At 65.0% G+C, this 22062-nt stretch overlaps 1 protein-coding gene across 18 annotated transcripts in view; it reads left to right on the top strand.

The window, feature by feature from the left end:
* Positions 1 to 22062, top strand: part of NCOR2 (nuclear receptor corepressor 2) — a 158774-nt gene that overhangs the window by 13136 nt on the left and 123576 nt on the right. For all 18 annotated transcript variants that reach the window (XM_058281238.2, XM_058281240.2, XM_058281249.2 and 15 more), the window contains exons 2-4: positions 6896 to 7110; positions 13018 to 13145; positions 15931 to 16108. In XM_058281238.2, coding sequence (XP_058137221.1) covers positions 7006 to 7110; positions 13018 to 13145; positions 15931 to 16108 — 411 coding nt within the window. In that variant the 5' untranslated portion in view covers positions 6896 to 7005. The remainder of the gene's footprint in view (positions 1 to 6895; positions 7111 to 13017; positions 13146 to 15930; positions 16109 to 22062) is intronic.

Raw genomic sequence — 22062 nt, 5'->3', positions numbered from 1 at the left:
CTCCTGCATCCATTCATTTATTTTTAAAGATCTATTTATTCATTTATTTGCTCCCCTCCTCGTGCGGCTTGTTCCGTTCTTTGCTATCTCTTCTTTGTGTCCATTCACTGCACATTTTTTTTGCTTTCCTGTATCTGCTTGTTTCCCTTTTGCTGCATTATCTTGCTGCGCCAGCTCTCTGTGGCGCACGGGCTGCCAGCTCTCCGGGGCGGGCGAGCCTGCCTTCACAAGGAGGCCCTGGAATGTGAACCCAGGGCCTCCCATGTGGTAGGCGGGAGCCCAATTGATTGAATCACAGCCGCTTCCCCTATTCATTTTGCATCCACCCATCCCTCATCCCTTAATCCAACTTCTACCCCTTCTGTACCCACAACTCTCCATCTCTTCTTCATCCACCCGTCCTCTTTCCACCCTCCACCCCTCCCTCCTTCACTCCTCCCTCTCTCCCTCCCCCCACTTCCTGCTGAGTACCTGGCTGGGCAGTTTCCCCGTGGGACCGGGCTGTCCCTGACGCCAGCTCAATGTGGGCAGCCTTTTCACCTGACTTGTTTACCGCAGCAGTGCCAGCGCGCGTTTCAGCATCCACGTATCATAGAAGCACAGAAGGTTTTCTGGTTGATGAGAATGGGATGGAACCAGGGGCATGGGTTGGATTTGTCTTGCCTGGTCCCAATTCTGGGGGTGGACAGCACCCCCAGGGCTGAGCTCCACGTATGGTGACCCCCGGCCACTCTGGCCCTTGGGCAGAGCCAAGGACAGGCTGTGGTTGGGTAACCGGCTTCTCCTGGGGTGAAGGGGGCGGAGGCACGCTTCTCACGACCCCAGTGTTGGTGGCTTCAAAAGCATTAAGGTGGACCCTTTGACCCACGCCCAGCTGTGATGATTGCTCCTTAGCAAGAGGGTGCAGCCGGGGTTTCCTTTTAATACGGAGGTGCCGGGGGTGGGCGTGAAGCGGGAGACCGCACATCACCCCTGCTCACAGCACCCCGGGGACCTCCTTCTGTCTCACAGAGAACCAAACCCAAAGTTGCTACAAAGCCCTACGTGATCTCATGACCCCTGTGCCTCGGGTTCATCTCAGCCACCCTCACCTTCGCTTACGGCACCCAGCCAACCTCATCCACACCAGGCACCACCCACCACAGGGCCTTTGCACTTGCTGTTCCCTCTGCCTGAAACACCCTTCCCCAGACATCTGTATCCCTCACCCATCTATCCATCATCCATCCACCCACCCACCCATCATCCATCCATCCCTCATCTACCATCATCTAGTCATGATCTACCCATCATCCATCATCTTCCACCCATCATCTATCCACCCCTCCATCATTTCTTTACCCATTACCCATCCGTCATTCATCATCTATCATCCATCCATCCGTCACCCCTCCATCCACACATCATCCATCTATCCATCATCCATCCACCCATCCGTCATCTATCCATCATCCATCCACCCACCATCCATCATCCCTCCACTCCTCCATCATCCATGCATCTATCATCCATCCATCCACGATCCATCTACCCATCCACCATCCACCCATCCACCCATCATCCATCCTTCTCTCATCCACCCATCGTCTACCCATCATCCGTCCACCCCTCCATCATCCCTGCATCCATCCTCCATCCATCCACGATCCCGCCACCCATCCACCCATCATCCATCCACCCATCATCCATCCACCCATCCCTTATCCGCCCATCATCTACCCATCATCCGTCCGTCCATCCATCCTCCATCATCCATTTATCCATCTATCATCCATCCACCCATCATCCATCCATCCCTCATCTACCCATCTACCCATCATCCGTCCACCTATCCGTCATCCATGCATCCATCTTTCATCCACCCATCTATCATCCATGTATCTATCAATCATCCATCCATCCCTCATCCACCCACCCACCCTCCACCCATCACCCATTATCCACCCACCCACCCATCCATCATCCATCCACCCGTCATCCATCCATCCCTCATCCACCCATCATCTACCCATCATCCATCCCTCCATCCTCCCATCATCCACCCACCCATCATCCATCCGTCACCCATCCATCCATCCTCCATTATCCATCCACCCACCCACCCATCTATCGTCCATCCACCCATCATCCATCCATCCCTCATCCACCCATCATCTGCCTGTCATCTATCCATCCATTCTCCATCACCCATCCACCCATCCATCATCCATGATCCCCCACCCACCCCCCCCCACCATCCATCCACCTAGCCGCCTGTCCATCCTTTGCACCTTGGCTTAAAGCGACGCCTTCTACTCAGGCCTTCCCTGACCACCACTTTAGAATCACTCCCTCCCCACTTCCCCGCCTCCGCTCCGTCTGTTTTTTTTTTTTCCTTCGTAGCACTAACACCCTCTGACATCCTTGTAATTCCTTTCGTTCCCTCCACTAGAACGTCAGCTCTGTGAGGGCAGGGGTGTGAGGCCTCTTAGTCACTGCGGTGCCACCTGTCACACAGTAGGTGCTTATAATAGATCAAGGCTGGCAGCGTGGCGAGCCGCTGTTGCAGGAAGCAGGATCCTCTGTATCGGCCTTGGAAGGGTGGGTGGGTGAGGCTCGCCCATGTCACGTCCAGTGGGGTTTTTTGTGTCTTCCCTTGAGAGCTGGGTCCTGAGCCAGGCGTCTCTGCAAATCCTGGGCTGGCTCCTTAGTTTTTACAGAACCCAGGAACTGGAACCACAAGGCGTGTACAGTCGTTAACTCTAGCTGGCGTTGCTGCAGCGTTGTACCGCCCATCCCGGAACTGCCTGTCCTCACACTCTCCCTGGTGGCTGTCATGTCTCCCTTCTTCTCGGCCGGGCTGGCTGGCGTGCTTTTGTTGAGTAAATATTTATTGAATGCCTACTATGTATCAAGCACTGTGCCTGTCTCTGGGCATTCTGCAGTGAACAAAGCAAATATTTATTGAATATGTACCATGTGCCAGGCATCGTAGCACTGGCAGTGGACGTAACAAATACTTATTGAGTACCTACTGTGTGTCAGATGCCGTTGAAGGTGGCGGGGAGACCTTGGTGAAGGAGACGGCCGGGGCCTCTGAGCATCCGGGTGGCTGCGGAGGCTGCTGTGGGCGTCCCCAGCCTGGCAGGCTGAGTTTTGATTTGGAAGCTTTTCCACCTGCCACCAGTTCCAATGTCAGTACCTACTAGTTCCGAGAAAATTCCAGGCGTGGGTGGCGCAGGCGGCCTGTCTTCTCCCCGCCGCCTGGTACCGGTCTGAGGATCCCGAGGTCTTTTCAGCAGCCCCCAGAGCCCCACAAGTGTGTCCCCTTCCCTCTCTCAGAGACAGGCCAGCCCGCCCTCATGTGTGGAACATCTATGGAATGTGCCTTGGTGTGGCCTGGGCTGCCTGCCTGGCATGGGGAGGGGGAGCGAGGGGGCTCCGCAGAAGCTTCCAGACCCCTAGGAAGAGGCCTTCTGGGGGTGCCAGGGACTGATACGGGCGTGGGGTCTCTGGTGACGTCGTGGCGTTGCTTGCATGCACCGCTGCTGGGTGCATTCCTTCCTTCCTTCTTCGTTTGTTCTCCTGCTCGTGGTTTATTGAGCACCTGCTTTGTGCTGGCACTGCGATTGGCCCTGGGGTGAGGCTGGGCACCGGGCGCGGGCTCTGGTACGCGGATGAGCCCTCGCCGATGACTCGGGCGGGAGCAGGGGCCGCTGTGGTCAGGCTGCCCGCTGCTGCGTGGCCGCTGCCCAGGCAGGCGTGGTGCCTCCCTCGGCAGCCGGGCTGGGGGGCCTCCGGGGCCGCCTGTGGGTCCGCGGGCTGTGGCGTGCCCAGGCCTGTGGTTTCGTGTCCTGGATGTGGATGGGGCGCCCCGCCTGGGGCTCTGGCTTGGAAGTGGCCCATGCTGGCCCCTCAGCCTCGCGGTGCCGTGTCTCCCTCGGCGGGCCCGGCCTTGCCTGGCACGTCCCCTGCGGGGAAGGAGCTGTCCTCTCCTCGGGCTGAGGCTCGGGGCAGTGGACGGAGGAGCCCGCCGGGAGGCTCCAGAGCCGCCCGCGCTGCCTGCGGGTCTCCTCCGCCTTCCGGCACCAGCCTCCGCGTGCTCCCAGTCTCCCTGCGTCACACCCTGGCGCCAGCACCGCGCCCTCCCTGGTCTCAGCCCGCGCGCCCAGTGCCCTTAGGGCAGCGTCCCCCTCACTGCAGCCACCAGGGGCTGTAGCTGGACAGTGCTGAACCTGCCCCGTCCCCGGCACATGGGCCCCGCGGAGATTTCCTGCTGTGCCCACGACCCAAGCGGCGCTGCCCCCACCCTGGCTTTGGCACTCACCGCCCGGTCCCCTGGTGAAAGGCGCACAGTCTGTGCCTTTCCGAGCTGGCTGAGGTTGGGAGGGGAGGAAATGGGGTGTAGGGCACTGATGGGAGTGGGGGTGGCCGGACGTCTCCGGGGCCCTATGGCCAAACCTGCGTGCGGGAGGGCTGGGCCAGCGGGCGGGGTGGGTGCCCGTGGCAGTGCGCGGCAGCGACCCCCGGCCCCAGGGCTTGGCGGTGGGCACCCTGGGAGCCAGCAGTGAACCAGGCCCCTGGCCCTGGCTGTGGCCGAGGCCTCTGGGGTGTTTAGAAGGGCGCGAGCACCCCCAGCTTCCGGAGGCCGTGCGTTGGGCGCCTGGCAGGGCGCGCCACCGGCTGTTCAGTAGGCGACCTCTCGGGCCGCCCGCCACAGCACGGCGTCAGATGGCAGCCTGGAAGCTGCCCGTGCTGCTCTTGGAAGAGGGGCGGCCCCCCCTGCGCCCCTCCTCGAGGGACTGAATTGCTGCCTAAAACTGAGAGGGGGGCCGGAATCGAACTTGCTGGGCTGTGGGCGACGGCGGGGGCTGGGAGAGGAGCCTGGAGCGGGGTGCGTCCTGGGGCCGAGGGCAGCCCCCGCGGCCGCACCAGCCCCCTCCCGGGCCAGTTTCTGTCTCCGGCTGCAGGACAGATGCCCCGCTGCCCTCGGGCCTGGGCAGGGCGGTGCTTCCTTCTCAACCGATGACGTCCTTTGCCTCGATCGCTGTCCCTTCAGTGCGCACCAGAACGCAGCAGTCACCGGCACCGCTGGTTGCTTTCCTGGGGCGCCGTGCTGGGGGTGTAAGCTTTTTGCTGCACGGCGATGCTTTGTTTTTCTGTTCCCTCTCTCTTCCCCGTGGTACCTGCTGTCTGCATAGGCTGGTAATGAGTTTCTCTTTCAAATAAATTTACGCCCAGCTAAAGGGACCTGCTTGGAAGAGAAATACCAAGTCAACGGCGGGACTTTGGCAGGTGGGGTGAGGCAGGTGTGGCCTCAGCAGCGAGGTGGCCCGGGAATGTCAGTGCGTGGGAAGCGGCGTGTACGTTCGTGTCACCTCCCGCGTCCCCGTGGGGACGACGTGGACAGAGCCCCTGATCTCTCCTCCCAGCGTGCCTCCATGAGCCCAGGCCCCCAGTGGGGAGTGGGGAGCGCCCCCCAGAAGGGCCGTGGTCCGTTCCAGGGCAGGGGGCTGTCTTATTTGGTGTACTGCTGCCCGGGTGAGGGGGGACGTTCTCTTGACCCTCTTAGGCACAGGAGATGCAGCCCCAGCCTCCGTCGCCCGGGGGCCCCATACTTGGCCCCCCCGGCGCCAGTTTGGAATTTCCTTCGCTCTGGGTGAGGGACACCCCGTTTCTGAGTGGCTGGTGGGGGCCGGGTGTGGATGAGTTGGGGCAGGGGTGGGGAGCCGGGAGCACCCCCGGTCAGGCAGAGTGGACCAGGGGCCGGGGAGCCGGGGCTTCCGGAAGCTTCTCGGCGAAGGTATCGCCGGGACTAGGGTTTGGTTCCTGTGGCTCCAGGTTGAGACTCGAGTCCTTGCTGGTCTCAGTTTTCCCACTTGTTAAACTGACCCTGGCCGGCTCCCCGGGACTTTCCAGCTGGGCGCGGGCAGGTCCTCTCCGGGGGGCCCTGTTCCCTGCCTGCGGGGGCCACCCGGGCCCTCCTGCTCAGGACGCAGCGTCCCCCAGGGTGGCCCTTGGCTTCTGGTTCGTTCCCAGCTGCTGAGACCAATACCGCTGGGTTGACCGAAGGACAGGTGTTTGGTCTTGGAGGGGAGAAGGGCCGCCCCCCCGCCCCGGGGTGAACACTCCTGGCGGTCGGCGAGCCCCGGCTTCCTTGGCTTCGCCGTCATGTGGAGGTGCCCACGGCAGCGGCGCCTGTGGACGTCCAGCCCCTGGCCTTTTTCCTGCCCGTCTGGTCTTGCGGTCCACTTCCGGAGGCGTCCAGCCTGTTCGGGTGGGGCCGTGCCTCCTGGGAAGTCATTCCTGAAAGAGACGGAGACCCAGCCAGTCCGAGCCGAGGCGCCCGCCGCCGCCCGTGCCAGCTGCCCGGCCCCGCGTCTGGGCCAGGCTCACGTCTGTCCCGCGGAGGGTCACGGGGAGGCCCGGGCAGGACCCGGCCGTGCCCAGCGTCGCGCCCAGCCCACGGCCCCGTCCAAGCTGCCCCTGGCCACCCCTTGCCAGGGACACTCGTGTGCCCTCGCTGTGGGGCGTGCCTCCCGGGGCAGTCCCGGCAGCTGTGTGCTGGAGCTGCCAGGTGCTTTCTTGCAAGAACTTTGCCCCAGCAACTTGGAAACCCCCGGGGACCTTGGCGTGAGGCTGGGTGGGCTGAGTGGGGCCTCGGAGACGGCTGGGCGGGGGGGGCAGTGCCCGCGGGGGCTCCTGGGCCTGCAGGGTGGGGTCCGTGCCGCAGGGAGGGGGAGCGCTCGCCTTTCGGGTGCCTGTAGGGCAGCCGCCGGGCCAGGGGGAGCGGCCCTGTGGGGCGGGGAGGCCTCCCATGCCGGGCAGCAGGCTGCTGCGGGAGAGGGTGCAGCAGGGTAGCGAGACCCCCGCCCTCCCGCTGGCTGACCTGGCTTCTCTGTCTCTCCTCTCTCAGGTACCCTGTGAGCGGCGGCCTGCGCGCCGACAATGACGGCCGGCTTTTGATCCTTGGCGGCGATCGAGAGAGCACCCGCCGGGGCCCCCCGGCTCCCGACACCCAGCGCCATGTCGGGGTCCACGCAGCCCGTGGCGCAGACCTGGCGGGCCGCCGAGCCCCGCTACCCGCCCCATGGCCTTTCCTACCCAGTGCAGATCCCTCGGCCCCATACGGTAAGCGGGTGACCGCCCCCCCCCCCAGGGTCCCTGCCCCCTTCCTGCTCGGAGACACCCGGGGGCAGCTGGTACTGCCCTGCAGGTCTCGTGATAAAACTGGGCACAGAGAGGCCTGGAGCCGGCCTCACCTGGGGGCTCGGGCACTCAGTGGCCTCAGATGTTCTCTTGCTTTCTATGGAATGCACGTGTGGGCAGTACCCCAAATCCCCATCGTTTATCTCTGTGGTGTGGTTTGTGGCTCTGGGACAACGAGGCCCAGCCCAGTTCCATCGCTGACTTCCCAATTAGGGGGTGCTGGGGCGAAGGTTCCGCCCACTGGGGAGCCACCCCCTTCTCGGGCAGACGACTTGCCTTTATGGGAGTGGATGGGGATTTGGGGTGCTGCCCGCACGTGCATTCCCACACTCTTCAGCTGCGCTCCCCTCCCTTGCCTCCTTGCTGTTTCCCGTCGTCACCTTTCCTGGTGAGGATGGATTTGGTGCTGCTGGCATTCATTGGGCACCTACTGAATACCGTGGCCCCAGGTGCTTGCTTGCCAAGGGTCTCTCAGAGCCCTGGGCCGGGTGGGGGGGAGAGGAGGCCCCGAGCAGGGCGTGGGACCCGCCGTCGCGGCCGGTAGACGCTGGCTCTGCGGCCTCTGTGCCCGCCTGCCTGCCCCGCCCGGCCGGTGCCGCCCCGCCACGTGAGAGGCAGAGAGGAAGTGCGTGGGAGGGCATTTCCAGCCGCCCCGCGGACGGTTTTGCATGTGAACTTGCCGGCCCGGCGCGGGGGAGTCCCCGAGACGAGGGGCCCTGGGTGTTTTTTTAGAGCCAGCTGCGATAGACGGGCACTTTATCGCACGCTGGTGTGAGAACTAGGCCTGGGATGGACCCTGAAGGCTCACGACGACCCAGTGCAGTGGCAGCTGGCATGGTTATCCCCGCTTTGCAGGTGAGGAAACTGAGGCTGGGGAGATGAAGCAACGGTCCCCGGTTACACCGCCGTAAAAAGGCAAGCGTCTGGAGGCTCGGCAGTCTGGCCCTGGGGTTCTGAGCCGTGTCCTGATGCCCCTGTTGAGCACCTACTGTGTGCTCTGGGCAGAGGGCCAGGCTCCTGGGGTGAATCATCGTTTATTGTAAGCATCACTATTGTCAACAGTAATGACTAAAATTAGAGTTTTCAGTCTGTGCTGACTAGATAATAAAGGATCATTCCTACTGTTTTATGCGTACAATTTCACTTTATCTTCCTAATCACCCCAGAGTGGAGACTGGGGTTCTTTCCGTTTCAAAAATGGGGAGACATTTTGCAGGTAAGGGAATGGGACTAGTTACTTAACCTCTCTGAGCCTCAGTTTTGCCATTTATAAAATGGGGAAAGCAAGAGGTTGCTGCGAAGATAATCCACAGAATGCTCCTGGAATGGGGTCGGTCCACCCCTGTGTCTGCCCCTGTTACCTCTTGCTGCTGTCACTGCAGCTGTGTGGGGGGTCCGCCTCTGGGGCCTCTGCTGGGTGCCGCTTGCCTCTCTTCCTCTCCTGCCTCCTCCCTCGGCGCCCCCGCCCTTTGCGTGAACCGGCCCCTCGGTCTCCCCCGCTGCGCCGTCAGTGACACGGGACGTGGCTGCACAGGGCCGAGCGGGCCCCCGGGTGGCGCCCCCAGTGGGGGCGAGGGGCAGGGCTCGGTCCCTGCCTGTCACCCTGGGGGTCTCACTGTTCCGGGCACGTGTCCCGGGCTGGAGCCGCTTTCCCGTGGGTGATACGGAGACCCCTCTGGCAGCCCGTACCCCCTCCCCAAACCTTCCCGCCAGCCCGTTGGGTGAGCAGGGCGCTCTTTGGGAAATGCCCCCCTTTTTCCTGAGCTCCTTGAGTCCTTGGCAGAGGGAGGGCGGAGAAAGGGGAAATCGAGGCACAGAAAGGCGAAGGTGCTGTCCAGCGGCCCCTGGAGTGAGCGGGCAGCGGGCCCCCGCGTCCTGCTTCCTTCTTCAGTAGCTGAGGTGCCCTGCAGCCCGCAGGGCCTGAGGGGAGGGGCCTGGGCTCGGGTCACCCCTACCCGTGCCCCTGACCCCAGGGCCCTCTAACAGGCTCTCAGGTTGCTGCCTGGACGGCGAGGCCCCGGAGCCCGAAAGAACCCGGGGGTGTGACTCCCTGCTCGCCCCCACCCGGCCGGGCGTCTCGGCTCCTTGCTTCGCCCCTTCAGCACCTCCACCTGCCCCTGGGGCCCCCCCGTGCCTTCCCTGACGTCAGCGCGGGCCACACGACAGTCAGTGCTCTCTCCGCCACCCCCTCCCATCCCAGTCGCAGAGATGGTCCCGGCCCAGCCCCTGCCCCGACACCCCCCGGAATTGGGTCCGGCCTCCAGAGTCCAGGGCCCGACGCCCGGCCCCCCACCTGAACCGAGGAGGCCTCCGCCGGGGTCCCCCTCCCGGGAAGTCGCTTTCCACGGCCGTCCTCTCGGGGTTTAGGGGGTAATTTTCACGGCAGTGTTCACATGCGGCTTCCCAGGTCCCGCAGCTGCACCTGCGCCACACGGGGTGTCCCCCGGGCTCTCGTCCTCCCCCTTCGCTGGGTGCCAGCTCCGGGACTGCGTCGGGAGGGCGGCCCCTGCACTGTGTGGGTGCTGTCCTGGGCCGGACAGGCTCCGAGCGCGGGCTGGCGCGCCCCTTCCCATGAGGCCGCGTGTCCCTCTGGGCTCGGCGTCCTCCTCGGGGCGGTGAGCGGCGGGCGCCGCGGGCAGGCGTGAGTGCTGGCAGCCACGGTTCACGCCTTAGCGTGCTTCGTGCTGTGTCAGCTCGGGTTCCCCTGCTCAGCAGTGGGGACTCATGAGTCCCCCAAAGCCCCTCCTGTGAGCTTCCCTGAACCCTTGGGGGGTCCCTGGGCTCGTCTCTGGAGACCCCTGTGGACACCCCCAGAAGCGGCTGCTGAGTGGCTCCTGAGCGGAAGGGTTTTGCGGAAGTGCCCGTCCCCCCCCACATGGCCCTGCGCTGCCCACGCTGGCGGCTGTGGGTGCCGTCTTACCGACGTCGCCCCCCCCCCCCCGCCGTGGTCCTGTGCTGCCCACGCTGGCGGCTCTGGGCGCCGTCTTACCGAGGTCCCCCCCAGAGGTCAGGCCGCCAGCCCCCGTCTCCGAGGTGGGGAGACCTCTGCCCCTGGCAGCCCTCAGGCGTGCCCGCTTCTCAGCCTGCCGTGCGCCCGTGTGCAGGAGCCCGCCGCCCGGCTGCCTCGCCCCTCCCGCCCTCTCTCCTCCGCGCCCCGTTGGCGAGCGCCAGGCACTGCGCCGCACGCCGTGGGCTGCGCCAGAGGACCTTCTCTGCCTTCTGGAAGCTGCCCTCTGCCGGGGGTCCACCGAGATGAAGGGGGCCTGGGGGTGGCGGGCGCGGGGCTGCCTTCCATCTGGGCCGGGCACCGTCTCAAGGGTGGGAAAATGGGCGCAGCGAGGCTCGAGTGGCTGGGCCAGCCAGTGCCTCCCGTCCCGAGACCCAATGGCCCCCTGTCTGCGTGTCAGGCCGCCGGGGAAGGCCTCCCTCGGCTCCCCGGCCCCGGGTTGAGGGCCCGCGGACCCCCTGCTCGCCTCCTCTCGCCTCGGGGCTCTTGGCGACTCCGACGTGCTTGCTTCGTGGTCCAGAGCCGATGCACTCTCGCCCGGTGCCATCTCGGGTTCTTTGTGAAAATAGCTGCTTGGAAACAAAAAAAGATGATGCAACGAAAGAAATACTAGAATTTTTTGGAAAATTGGGAAAATTAAGAATAAGGGCCAAGAAGAAAATAAGTTTCCTCCAGTCCCGTCCTCTCCAGGACTTCACCCGTGTTGGATGTTGGTGACTGATGACCACGCACAGCGTGACCGACTGGCCGGGCAGACAGAGCTCATCGGCCGGGGTGGGGCGTGTGCGGAGCCTGTTAATACCCTGGCGTGCGAGGCTGGTTTTTGGCTTGTTTGGGGTTTGCACTTTAATATTTCTAAAATTGGAGTGTCGTTGACTGTCGGGCCACGTCTGATTTGTCAGCGTGTGCTCTCCGTGGGTGGCAGCGGGCAGCGCAGGGGGTTTTTAACCTGAGCTTTACCTCCTGGCCAGTCTGTGCTTGTGGGTATGACAACTTGTCTGAGAAAAACCCACACACGTGTGCTTAGCGTGGACCTTTAAAGACGCGGCAGTGACACGTAGGATGTGACACTCATCACCCTGGCCTCCTTAGGTGTGTAACTCAGTGGCACTAGTGGCTCTCCCTGTCCCTGGCAGAGACTTCTCCGTCACCCCAGACAGAACCTGTCGGGGTTAAGCCGTAGCTCCCGCTCCCCTGCCCCGCCCGCGGCGCTTTCTGATCTGCTTCCCAGCGGGGTGGATCTGTGTGTTCCGGATGTTTCCTCCAGGTGGAACTGATCCGCGTCTGGCCCCCCCTCAGCACCTGCGGTCCAGGTGTGGACTCTGTCAGGGCCCCCACCCTGTGCCCTGCAGATATTCCACCTGGCGGCCGCACAGGTTTGCTTGGCTGGGTTTCACTCATTCAGTCTTCCTCGGAGGCTGGTGCTGTCTTTTTTTTTTAATCTATTTTTCATTTATTTCTCTTCCCTGCCCCTCCCCCAGTTGTCTGCTCTCTGTGTCCATTCGCTGTGTGTTCTTCTGTGACCGCTTCTATCCTTATCAGCGGCATAGGAATCTGTGTTTTTGTTGCGTCATCTTGCTGCGTCAGCTCTCCATGTGTGCAGCGTCATTCCTGGGCAGGCTGCACTTTCTTTCATGCCGGGCGGCTCTCCTTACGGGGCGCACTCCTTGCACGTGGGGCTCCCCTAAGCGGGGGACACCCCTGCGTGGCACTGCAATCCTTGCGCGCATCAGCACTGCGCATGGGCAGCTGCGCACGGGTCAAAGAGGCCCGGGGTTTGAACCCTGGACCTCCCATGTGGTAGGCGGACACTCTGTCCATTGAGCCAAGTCTGCTTCCCTGGTGCTGTGTCTAGGCTCGGTCCTTGAGCTCCACGCACCGGCACCCTGCGCCCTGCGCCCTGCCTGAGGTGCGTGGGCGCCTCCTCTCTCCAGTGAACGCCGTTTGCTCGCCGCCTCCCTCTGATTTTCTCTGCTCACACCTCCTTTTTTGCAGGGTGCCGGGCTCCTGGCCGGCCGTGTTTCCTGTCTCGACTCCCTCCTCACCCAGGGGTGGCGGGGGGCCGGGGCGGCGGGTGGAGCAGCTCGCCTCTCCCTGCCCGGCCCCTCCTCCCCGGCCTTCTGCGCGATGGCGGAGGTGCTGAGCGGCCCCTGCGGGCGGAGGGGCCCCCGTGGGCAGCGCGCGCTCCCCCAGGCTCGTGGGACCCGGCAGGAGGGCCGCGGGGCAGCTGGGCTGTGCGCGTGCCCGGGTGCCACGCCGCGGGGCCGCCCCTCCTTCCTGCGATTGGCCCCAGGAATCTCCTCTGGCCGGACGGGGCCCCGGTGGGCCCGGCGGGGACGTGGGTGTGGCGAGAGCAGCCCCCCGCCCTGAGCTCCTCCCCGACCTGGGCCCACCGAGGGGGGTTGGGGGCTGCTCAGCGCCCGTCCTGGGCGCCCTTCCTCGTTGTCGTAAACCTGTGTGGTACCCGGCGAGCGCGACGCCGGGTGCTGCGCTGAGTCCTGGGCCGGGGGTCAGGGAGGCGTCTGTAAAAGGAGCCCAGCCCCCCTCCCCACGTGCCCCTGCACCCCGCCGGGGGCCAGGCGCTCTCCCCCTGGTCTGTGAGGGGGCGTCAGCACGCCCACTTTACAGCGGGGGAAACTGAGGCTTGGAGAGCTTCCGCGGCCCCTCCGAGTCCATGCGGCCGCGACGGGGCCGGGGGGGCCGAGGGTGGAGGGGCCGGCGCACCCTGGCGGTGGAGGGGTGGGCGCGGGCTGGCGGCCGTGGCCGGCCCGCGCCCCCGCCGTGGCGCCCGCGGCGCTCACCCGCCCGTGCCCCCGCTGCAGGACGTCGGGCTGCTAGAGTACCCGCACCACGCCCGCGACTTCGGCCCGCACCTGTCGCCCGGCCCCCTCCTCCAGCCCCAGCGGCGGAGGCCCTCGCTGCTCTCCGAGTTCCAGCCCGGGAATGAGAGGTGAGGAGACGCGCGCTGGCTCGCCGCGGCCCCGCGAGGGGTGGGGGGACGCGGGGAGGGGTGCGGGCTGCGCGGAGCGGCCCCCCCGGGACGGCGCCCCCCGCGGGGCTGGTGTCAGGGAGCGGACGGCCTCCCCTGGGGTCGGCGGGACCGAAGGCGCGGGCTGGGCTCCTCCCCTGGGAACCCTCTGTCTTTGCTCTTAACTGATGGGCAGTGGGCCACCCACGCCACCAGGGGTCACCTCCTTGACGTCACAGCGGCCGACGGTGCACAGCAGCCTTGCCCGTGACGCACTGTAGCAGGTGACTGGGTGCCGTGGCCTCGCCGACTCGAGACGACCCTCGCGCAGGGGGCAGGTGCACCCCTGGCCGTGGCGGGGAGCCACCCTTTTCCCAGCCCGTGGCTGGCAGGGGAGGGGCAGGAGGTGCCCCCCCGGGGCCCGCCTTGCTTTGCTCCAGCTCCAGAAGGGCAAGAAACGAGCCGGGTGTGGGGCCGGGCAGGGCCCCGGGGCGCTGGAGGTCACGGGGCCTGTGAGGGGCGGGGTGCGCACCCAGCGGGTGCTGGGCCTGCCTGTTGGGAGCCCAGACACCCTGGGCGACTCCAGGTGGGCGGGTGCCCTTACAGGGGCCGCAGAGTGATGCGGTGACCCCCCGGGAGGAGGGATGTTGAGCTGTGAAGGAGCCTGGCCCTCGGGAGCTGGGAAGGGTGTGTCCAGCCGAGGGAACAGCACATGCAAAACCCGGGAGGTGGGAGCGGGCTTGCAGTGCCCCAGGAAGGTGCGGCATGGGGGCTGGAGGGAGGGGGGGGTGGGAGAGGGAGGGCGGGCCCGGGTCAGGGGCTCTGCCCTGGAGAAGAGGAGGCCGCCTCGACCCAGGGGCCAGAGGGGGAAAGGAGGCCCCTGGGGCTGGTGACCGCAGGTGGTGAGGGGGGCTCTGGGGTGGGCGCTGGGAGAGGACGCCGGTGGTCCCTCCTGGGTCCAGAGGCAGAGCCCGGGCCCCCTGGGTGGGCAGGCCCTCGGGCATCTCTCGGGACCCCTGCCATGCTCTGGCAGAGGCACCTCTGGAGCAGGGGGCAGAGCAGCCGTAGGGTGTCTCGTAGGGAGGAGGGCGCAAAGCCAGGTCCGTGGGCCCAGCGGGGAATGTGGGTGCCCTGAGGGGGCGGGGGGGGGGCACGGAGCCCCCCTGCTGTCCCTGGGGCAGCCGCCGCGAGCCCCCAGCTGCAGGAGCTCTGGCTTGTCGGGACAGCTGGCAGGTGCTGGCCTTTCACGTCACGCTCTGCGCGTCCTTGCGCATTTGGACTTAAGGCCCCAAGCAGACCCCATCCGGGGCTAGACTCGGGGCCTCGGGCTCTCGGAGTATAAGTTCTGGACCGTGTGGCCGAGTCCCTTCTCCCTCCTCCAGGGTCTTCAACTGGGAGCAGTGGAGGGTGGGGCAGCTGCGGCCACGAGGTTGCCCCCGTCGGCTCAGCCAGGGCCGGGGTCGAGGGGCCGGGCCTGAGCCTCACCCTTGGAGGCGTCCTGGGGCCACGGTGGAGGAGGCCACGGGAGGCTGCAGCTGCAGTTTCCCCGGGGCAGGGGGGCTGCTGGGCCCGGGTGGGCAGACACGCCTGGAGGTGGCCGAGTCCACACCGGGGTAGTTTTGGTGCTTTTCCGTGTTTCCATGGAAAACCGCTGCTTCCTGCCAAGACCCTCTAATCGCAGAGTTCTAGGCCCTGGGTGGACAGGAGGGGCGTCCCGTGCCCCGGCTCAGGTGGGAGACGGGCCTTCTAGGGCAGGGGTGCTGCTCCAGTTCCCCCGGCGGGCGCCAGCCAGCCTCCACGCCTGGAGAGCATCTGCGTGGGCGGCGAACAGTCCCGGCCACCAACTCGTGTGGGGGCTGCGAAGGCAAAGAAAAGTGGTGGAGAGGTGGGGGCGGTCGGCGGGCGGAAAGGCGCCCCCAGGAGGTGCCTGAGACGCCAGCGAGGAGGAGCCGAGGCGAGCCTGTTGCAGGCAGAGCCGGGGCAGAGGCCCTGCGGCAGCGAGGCACGGGGCCAGGTCGCCTTTTGGGTGACGGGAGTGCTTGGATTTTACTGTCGGTGCCTGGGTGAACGGATCAGCCTGAAGAGCACGTTAAGTCGGGGCTGTCTGAGTGGTGGCCGGAGCCTGGAACGTGGCAGCCGCTGTGTGTCCTTGGGCAAGGCTGTGCCCTCTCTGGGCCAACTTCTTCCTTAGTCAAGTGGAGGGGAGGGCTGAGGAGGGCCGGTGGGGAGCAATTCGCTGGACAGCTTGCAGCTCTGCTTTTGGATGCAGAGCACTGGGATTGACTAGTGCTGCCTGCCCGGGGGGGTAGTGGGGAGTCAGCCCCCCGCTCTTATCGGCTGCGGTCAGCCCACGGCGCTGCTCACGCCGGGCTGTGCACGCGCATCACCCGGGATCTTGCTGAGATGCGGCCTCTGATTGGGGAGGGCGGGTGGGCCCAGCCTTCCTCATCTGACCGGCGGGGTGGGAGGGCTGGCACTGCCCACCCATGCCGCCCTGGGGAGGGGGTGTGCAGGCACGGGGTGCCCCGGCCTCAGCACCAGCTCCCTGCCTTCAGCAGCCAGGGTGTCGATGTGACGGGGCAGGGTGGGCGTGAGGGCTCCCGGGGGCGCTGGCCTGGCGGGAGCAAACAGGACATGGCGCACAGTGGGTGCTCAGCTGGGAGGGGGCGCAGCGTCGGAGCACAAGGCAGTTGGGGGGTCGGGAGGAGCCCCGGGGGCCTCCGAGCCCCTGCTCCCCCGGGACACCTGGTCCCTGTGCCTCCCCCAGGTCCCAGGAGCTGCACCTGCGGCCCGAGGCCCACTCGTACCTGCCGGAGCTGGGCAAGTCGGAGATGGAGTTCATCGAGAGCAAGCGCCCGCGGCTGGAGCTGCTGCCGGACCCCCTGCTGCGGCCCAGCCCCCTGCTGGCCCCGGGCCAGCCCGGCGGCTCCGAGGACCTGGCCAAGGTGAGGCCTGGTGGGCCGCACCGCTGCTCTGAGTGGTGCTGCTGGGGGAGCCACGGCGGGAGAAGGGCCGGGGGCTGCGGGAGCCCGGGCTGGGCGGCGGGACCGAGCATCGGGGCAGAGGCAGCTGGAGGGTGAGAAGGCGCGGGCCGGGAGGAGCTAGGGGAGGCGGTGGGAGCGGCATGTGCAAAGGCCCGGAGGCAGCGGCAGGCCTGCGGCTTGGGAGCGAGAGAACCGTGACCCCCGTGTCTGCGGTGGCGTGAGTGCCTGGGGGAGTGGGTGAGACGAGGCCCCGGGAGCCCCAGAGAAGAGGGCTGCGATCCACTGGGGGCGTGCAGGCGCCCTGGTGCCTGGCTGAGCTCCTGCACCCTCTGCTTGGGTGGGGAGAGGGGGCCCGGGTCTCCCGGGTGGGGCGAGGCAGAGCCAGCCCAGAGGGCTGTGCTGGGTCAGGCCTGGGGCTGCACCTGGCGTCCAGCGCTCCCTGGGTGCCAGGTGGCACCAGCGGGGCTGAGGGACCTCGGGTCGGGTGAGGGCAGGAGGGGCCGGGCCTGGAACCTGGGGCAGGGACACCCCCGGCTGTCAAGGAAAAGTGGGGCCAGTGAACAAGCACCCCGGACTGAAAGTGCTGGAAACTCAGTCCCTGAGCCTCGCTCTGTCCCAGCGCCCCCGCTCCCCCCACCCCCTGCCTCACTTCCCGTCCTTTGTCCTTCGGCAAGGCCCCACGGCTCCCTGACCTGCAAGCCAGCACCCCCCTCCTCCCCTGTCCCCTCTCTCCCCCTCCCTCCTTCCTTCCTCTCCTCCCTCCCTCCCTCCTTCCCCTCCCTCCCCACCCATCCATCCTATGCTCTCCCCCTCCCTTCCTTCCACCTGTCTCCACCCCCTACAGGACCCCCTGTCCTCACCGCCCACCTGCCTTTAGCCTGCTTCCCCGCAGCCCCGCTCCTGTTTCCTCCTGCTCTGCCATCTCTCTGCCCACGGAGCTGTTCCCACCGTCCCCAGCGCAGGCAGGTCCACGCCCCGCTTTCCCCTCCGGCCGGCCCCCCCCAGCCGTGCCCCTGGCCGCGCACCCAGCCGCCCGTTCACCTGCCAGCCCTCCCTGTTACCTCCCCCACCTCCCCTGTCCCTTCTGCCAGGCTGCTGGCCATCCCTGCCCCCACCCAAGCCTGCCGTCCCCCGTGGCCCCTCCACACCCCCCGTGGCCCAGCTGCTCCCACGCCAGCCCCAGAGCCGGCACCTGCTCACCCTCGAGCCTCTTCATTCCCGGGGTCTTTTGCCCCCGAGCAAAGCCTGGGATTGGCCCATGCAGGGCAGGTTGGGGGGCCCGGGGAGGGGCTTTGCTGCAGGGCCGCCATGCCCTCCGGCACCCCCGGGCCCCCCTGGAGAGGGCCCTTCCACCTGATGGCTCTGGTGGGAGAGTGCAAGGGCTGAGCGCCTGCGGTTTGCCGTGGGGACCCCCTGCTCGCCCCGTTTTCCCCCAGCAGGCTGCCTGGGGGACAGCAGACCAGGAGGGGCTGACTGCGGGCCCCGGGGCGCCCGTGGCCGGTTCTCGGGCTCTGACCTTGGGGGCGCATGGTGAATGCATCCGGCTCCTCGCGGCAGAGGGGCTGCGCCCGTGCTCTGAGGGGTGGGCTGGATCCTGGGAGCCCGACTGGGGCAGGGAGGCGCCCCCCTCAGACCTGCTGGGACCCCTCCCCTGCCTGAAGCCTGATGGGGGGAAGGGTCGGCATGGAGGCCGGCCCCGCGCGCAGCCCCACGGCGCCAGGTGAGGTTCACTGAGCGGGCCCGGTGGGGGGGGGTCTGCTACCTGCACGGCCAGGGGCTGTGACCCCCCCTTACGGAGGCGCCAGGCTGCGAGAGAGCCAAGGCCACCGGCCCCCGGCCATGGTCAGAGCTGGCCCGTGGGTCACCTCTCCCCTGACCTCCTGGTGTCCTGCCTGTCCCCCTTGTCCTGGTAAACGGCTCAGCCTCCTGGGGTGTGTCTGGTCCCTCGAGTGGGGCTGGGGTGCTGGCAGGGACGGTGGCACCACCGTGGTTTTCTCCGCAGTGCCCGGCGCCTACGGCTGCACAGCGCGTCTGCCCAGAGAGTGGGCTCTGAGGCGTGCCGGGCAGGCCCCTCTGGCCTGGGTCCCTCTGGCCTGACTGCCCTGCCCCCATCTCTCCAGAAGGCCTCTCTGCCTATTTTCCCGGAGCCCCAACCTGCAGGCCCCGCCGAGGGCCACCCCCCCAGAGGAGCTGCAGCCCCCTCCCTGCCATTCTGTCCCCCTCCCCCTGCTGGGCCCCCCTGCTCGCTGCCCCCACCCCCCCGCCTGCAGCTCTGTTTCTCCGTCTCTTCCGTGTCCTCTCTGTCTCTGTACTTCTGTTTGTCCGTCTCTCTCCTCTCCCTGGGCCCCGCGAGCGCCGCCGTGGGCCCGCGCAGGGCCCGGCCGGCCCGGCCGCTGTAACAGCATCACGCTGAGCGCGTCTGGAAAGTCTGAGCAATTTTGGGCAAGGGAAGAAGCTGGAGAGAAACACGGGTCTGAAAGCGTGCAGATGTTTTCCTGCGTCTGCTGTGTGGAATTCAGCTGGGCGCCCGAGACGGGAATTGGATGGGTTTTTTTTGCCTCTTCCCCCTGCTAGGTTCCTTTTTCCTATAAAAATGTACTGTTTTATAAATGTTTCCCCGCCCTTGCGCTGCAGGAGTCCTGTGGCTTCAGAGGTTTCCTTTGGAATTCACAAGACTGTTTCAGGGGACTTTGGAATCGTTGAAAACAGCACCACCTCTGAAAGCCCCTGGGTCTGTTGGGCCTCTTGGCTGAAAGGGGTAGAAAAACCCAAGTCACGCTTTCTTAAGCCTGAGTGCTGGCTCACCAAACGGCAGTCCAGGCATTTATTGGCTTCAGGCACAGCTTGATCTAGGAGTCATGCGCTGTCTCCAGGGCTTGCTCCTCCCCCACCTCTTGGCAGTGCCAGCTTCCACGTGGTCTTGGTGTCCTAACCAGGTGGCGCCTTGTAACTCCAGACCTTCCTTCTCCCAGGTTCATGGCCAGCAGAGGAAGAGAGCGCGCCCCTCTTTTTGCAATTCCAGCCTGTTTTAGTCAGCCAAAGTGGTGCTGTTGCACAGCACCAGGACTCTGTTGGCTTTTGTAAAGGGTATTTATTTGGGGTAGAAGCTTACAGTTACGGGACCCCAAAGAGTCCAGCTCAAGGTCCCTTAAGAGGTCCTTCCTCACCAAATGTCAGTTGCCACGTGTTGAAGCAAGATGGCAGGTGACGTCGGCGGGGGTTCATCCTTCCTCTTAAGGCCCTGTGGTGCCATCGTCTTCCGATCTCAGCTGAAGGCTGGCGTAGGCCTTGCCTCTCTTCCTGGGGCTCTTTTCTCTCCGGGCTCAGCTGCTCTCCTTGCTCCACAAGGTCAGCTGTAGACGAGCAGGCCCATCTCTCTTCCGGTGGCCTCTGCCGTGTCTAATGAGCGGTCTCTTCCTCTGTGTGTCTACATCCGTGTGAATCTGCTTTATCAGCCCACCAAGGGGGTGGGGTGTGTGTTGGTCAGCCAAAGAGGTGCTGATGCAAAATAGCAGAAGTCTGTTGGCTTTTGTAAAGGGCATTTATTTGGGGTAGGAGCTTACAGATACCAGGCCATAAAGCAGAAGTTACTTCCCTCACCAAAGTCTGTTTCCACGTGTTGGAGCAAGATGGCTGCTGACGTCTGCGAGGGTTCAGGCTTCCTGGGCTCCCCTGGGCTCAGCTCCTCTGTTTGCTCCACAAGGGCAGCTGTGGACTATGCAGCTCTCTAGGCTTTGCCTCTCTCCACAAGGTCAGCTGCAGACTATCAGGCGAACAGCTCTGCCTCTTTCCCCGCGGCTCCAGCTAAGACTTCAGCATCAAACCCCAGCATCAAAACTCCAACACTAAGAACTCTCAGCTCTGTCCTTCGCCATCCTTTTATCTGTGGGTCCCCACCCACCAAAGGGTGGGGAATCAATGCCCCAGTGACGGGGCCCCATCGAAGCTCTAATCATAACTCAATCACACCCAGGTACAGATCAGATTCCAAACATAATCCAGTATCTGTCTTTGGAATTCATAACCATCTCCCACTGCTCCAGGACTCAAAGTCGAATTGCACTTTAATGACATGGTTGATTCAAAGCCCTCATCTTAACATAATTTAATCAGATTTCTTAGCTGAATCGAATACAATCAAAGGGTATCACGCTGGAGGAACAGACCAGTTTATAAACTTCAGTCAGTTATCTTTTTTTTTGAAATTCATAAACCGCGTGCTGTGCCGCTGAAAGCGACTCTGCTTCCTGCCTTTGCGAGGGCCCTGAGCCCGTCCTGGAGCCCGTCCTCGTAGCTGGGGAAACAGGTGTGCGAGGCCAGCCCTGCCTCTTCCTGGGGCTGGAGGGGGAGTCCCAGGTGTCCCCCAGCCCCCGAGGTGCCACTGTGTCTTCCATTTTGCGCAATAAGCTTTTCTTTCTGATGTTAGTGTTAATTTTTACACCAGGGGCATCTGATTGGGAAGTGGTACCACCTGCCACCTGCTGACTTGTTTTGGGGGAGAGGCTCATTTCTTGCCCATGGGGTTGGGTTGACCCCCACGGGGCATGGTTCTTGGGGCCCCTTTGGTCCCTTTCCTGGGAAGCTCAGCCCCCCGCTTGTGCATTTTCAGTGCGAATAGAGCTAAGCTTGATGCTGTGGGTAACAGGCAGCTCCTCCGAAAGTTGGACCTAGAATTACCATATGACCTGCAACCCTGCCTCTTGGTGTGCACCCCAGAACACTGAAAGCAGGGAGCCCGTGCATGTTCTTCACAGCGTTTTTTGCGTTACCCCCAAAGTGGGAACGACCCACCTGCTCATCGACAGGTAAAACGTGGTCCATCTGTCTAGTGGACTATGACGTGCAGTGCTCCCTGGAGCTGCAGCGTGATGGCCTTGGAAACAGGGTGCCGAGCCCAAGAAGCCGGGCACAGGGGGCGGATACTGTGCCATGCCGCCCCTGCGCGGTAGCTGGATGAGCGGTGGAGATCAGAAGTAGCGGGGCCCGCGGGCTGGGGGGAGAGCTGGGGACGGGGAGCCGTGGGACGGGTTCAGCTCCCGCTCAACGTTTCTGTCCGGGGTCACGAAGCAGTTTGGAAATCGGTGGTGGTGAAGGTTGCACAACGTCGTGACAGGTCAGGCCGCTGCAGTGGGTAAACGGCTGTCTCGGGTTACGCGGGTGCTGCTGCAATAACGCTCGGGGGGACGCCGAGCGTGACCCTTAAGGAAGAGCCTTAACCAAGGCGGCCCCCGCCCACGGGGCTCTGGAGGGAAGGGGACTCCTGCCGGCCGGCCCAGTGGCTGCCAGCCGCCGCGTCGCGCTCGTGCCGCCCTGCCAGCCTGCGGGCGAGTGGGGAGAGACTCGAGAGGCGTTTCTGGGCTGGAGGAGCAACCTAGTCCTGCAGTTTCGGGGTGGCCTCCCCCCCCCCAGGTCATTGCTTCCCCAGCCCTGGCTCTTGTCCCACTTACCCCCGTCTCAGTCCTGGTGGCAGCACAGAGAGCAGGCGGGTGGGGGGACGTCTGCTAAACCAGGTAACGCCACAGGGCTGCGTGAACCGTTCACCGTCACCTTTCGCCCTGGGAGCCCTGAGACGTGAACAGAGGCCATGGCAGGGAGCCGCCGAGCGCTGGGGGCGCGCAGGGGGCGCGCAGGGGGCGGGTGGGGGAGGGCGCGGCCTTGAGCCAGGCCCTCGGGCGGGGCGAGCGGCTCCTCGGAGGCCAGCGGGCCAGGACACGCTGCGCACAGCCCCCAGCTCACGCCGGCCCTGGGGAGGCGCGCACACACGCACGCGCTCTTCCGGGTGTCCAGGCGGGCTTTTCTTCCACGTGGTTTCGCTGTGATTTCCGGCCCCCCCCGGGAGGGCTCTTGTTCTGGCCCGGCGGCTCAGCCACGGTGCTGCAGGGTGATGAGCATGTGGCAGGGACCCCACGTCTGCC

This window comes from Dasypus novemcinctus, chromosome 19 (assembly GCF_030445035.2).
Source record: "Dasypus novemcinctus isolate mDasNov1 chromosome 19, mDasNov1.1.hap2, whole genome shotgun sequence".
NCBI classification, from domain to species: Eukaryota; Metazoa; Chordata; class Mammalia; order Cingulata; family Dasypodidae; genus Dasypus; species Dasypus novemcinctus.
The sequence above is the reverse complement of the archived record's forward strand: the minus strand, read 5'-3'. Positions and strand labels throughout refer to the sequence as shown.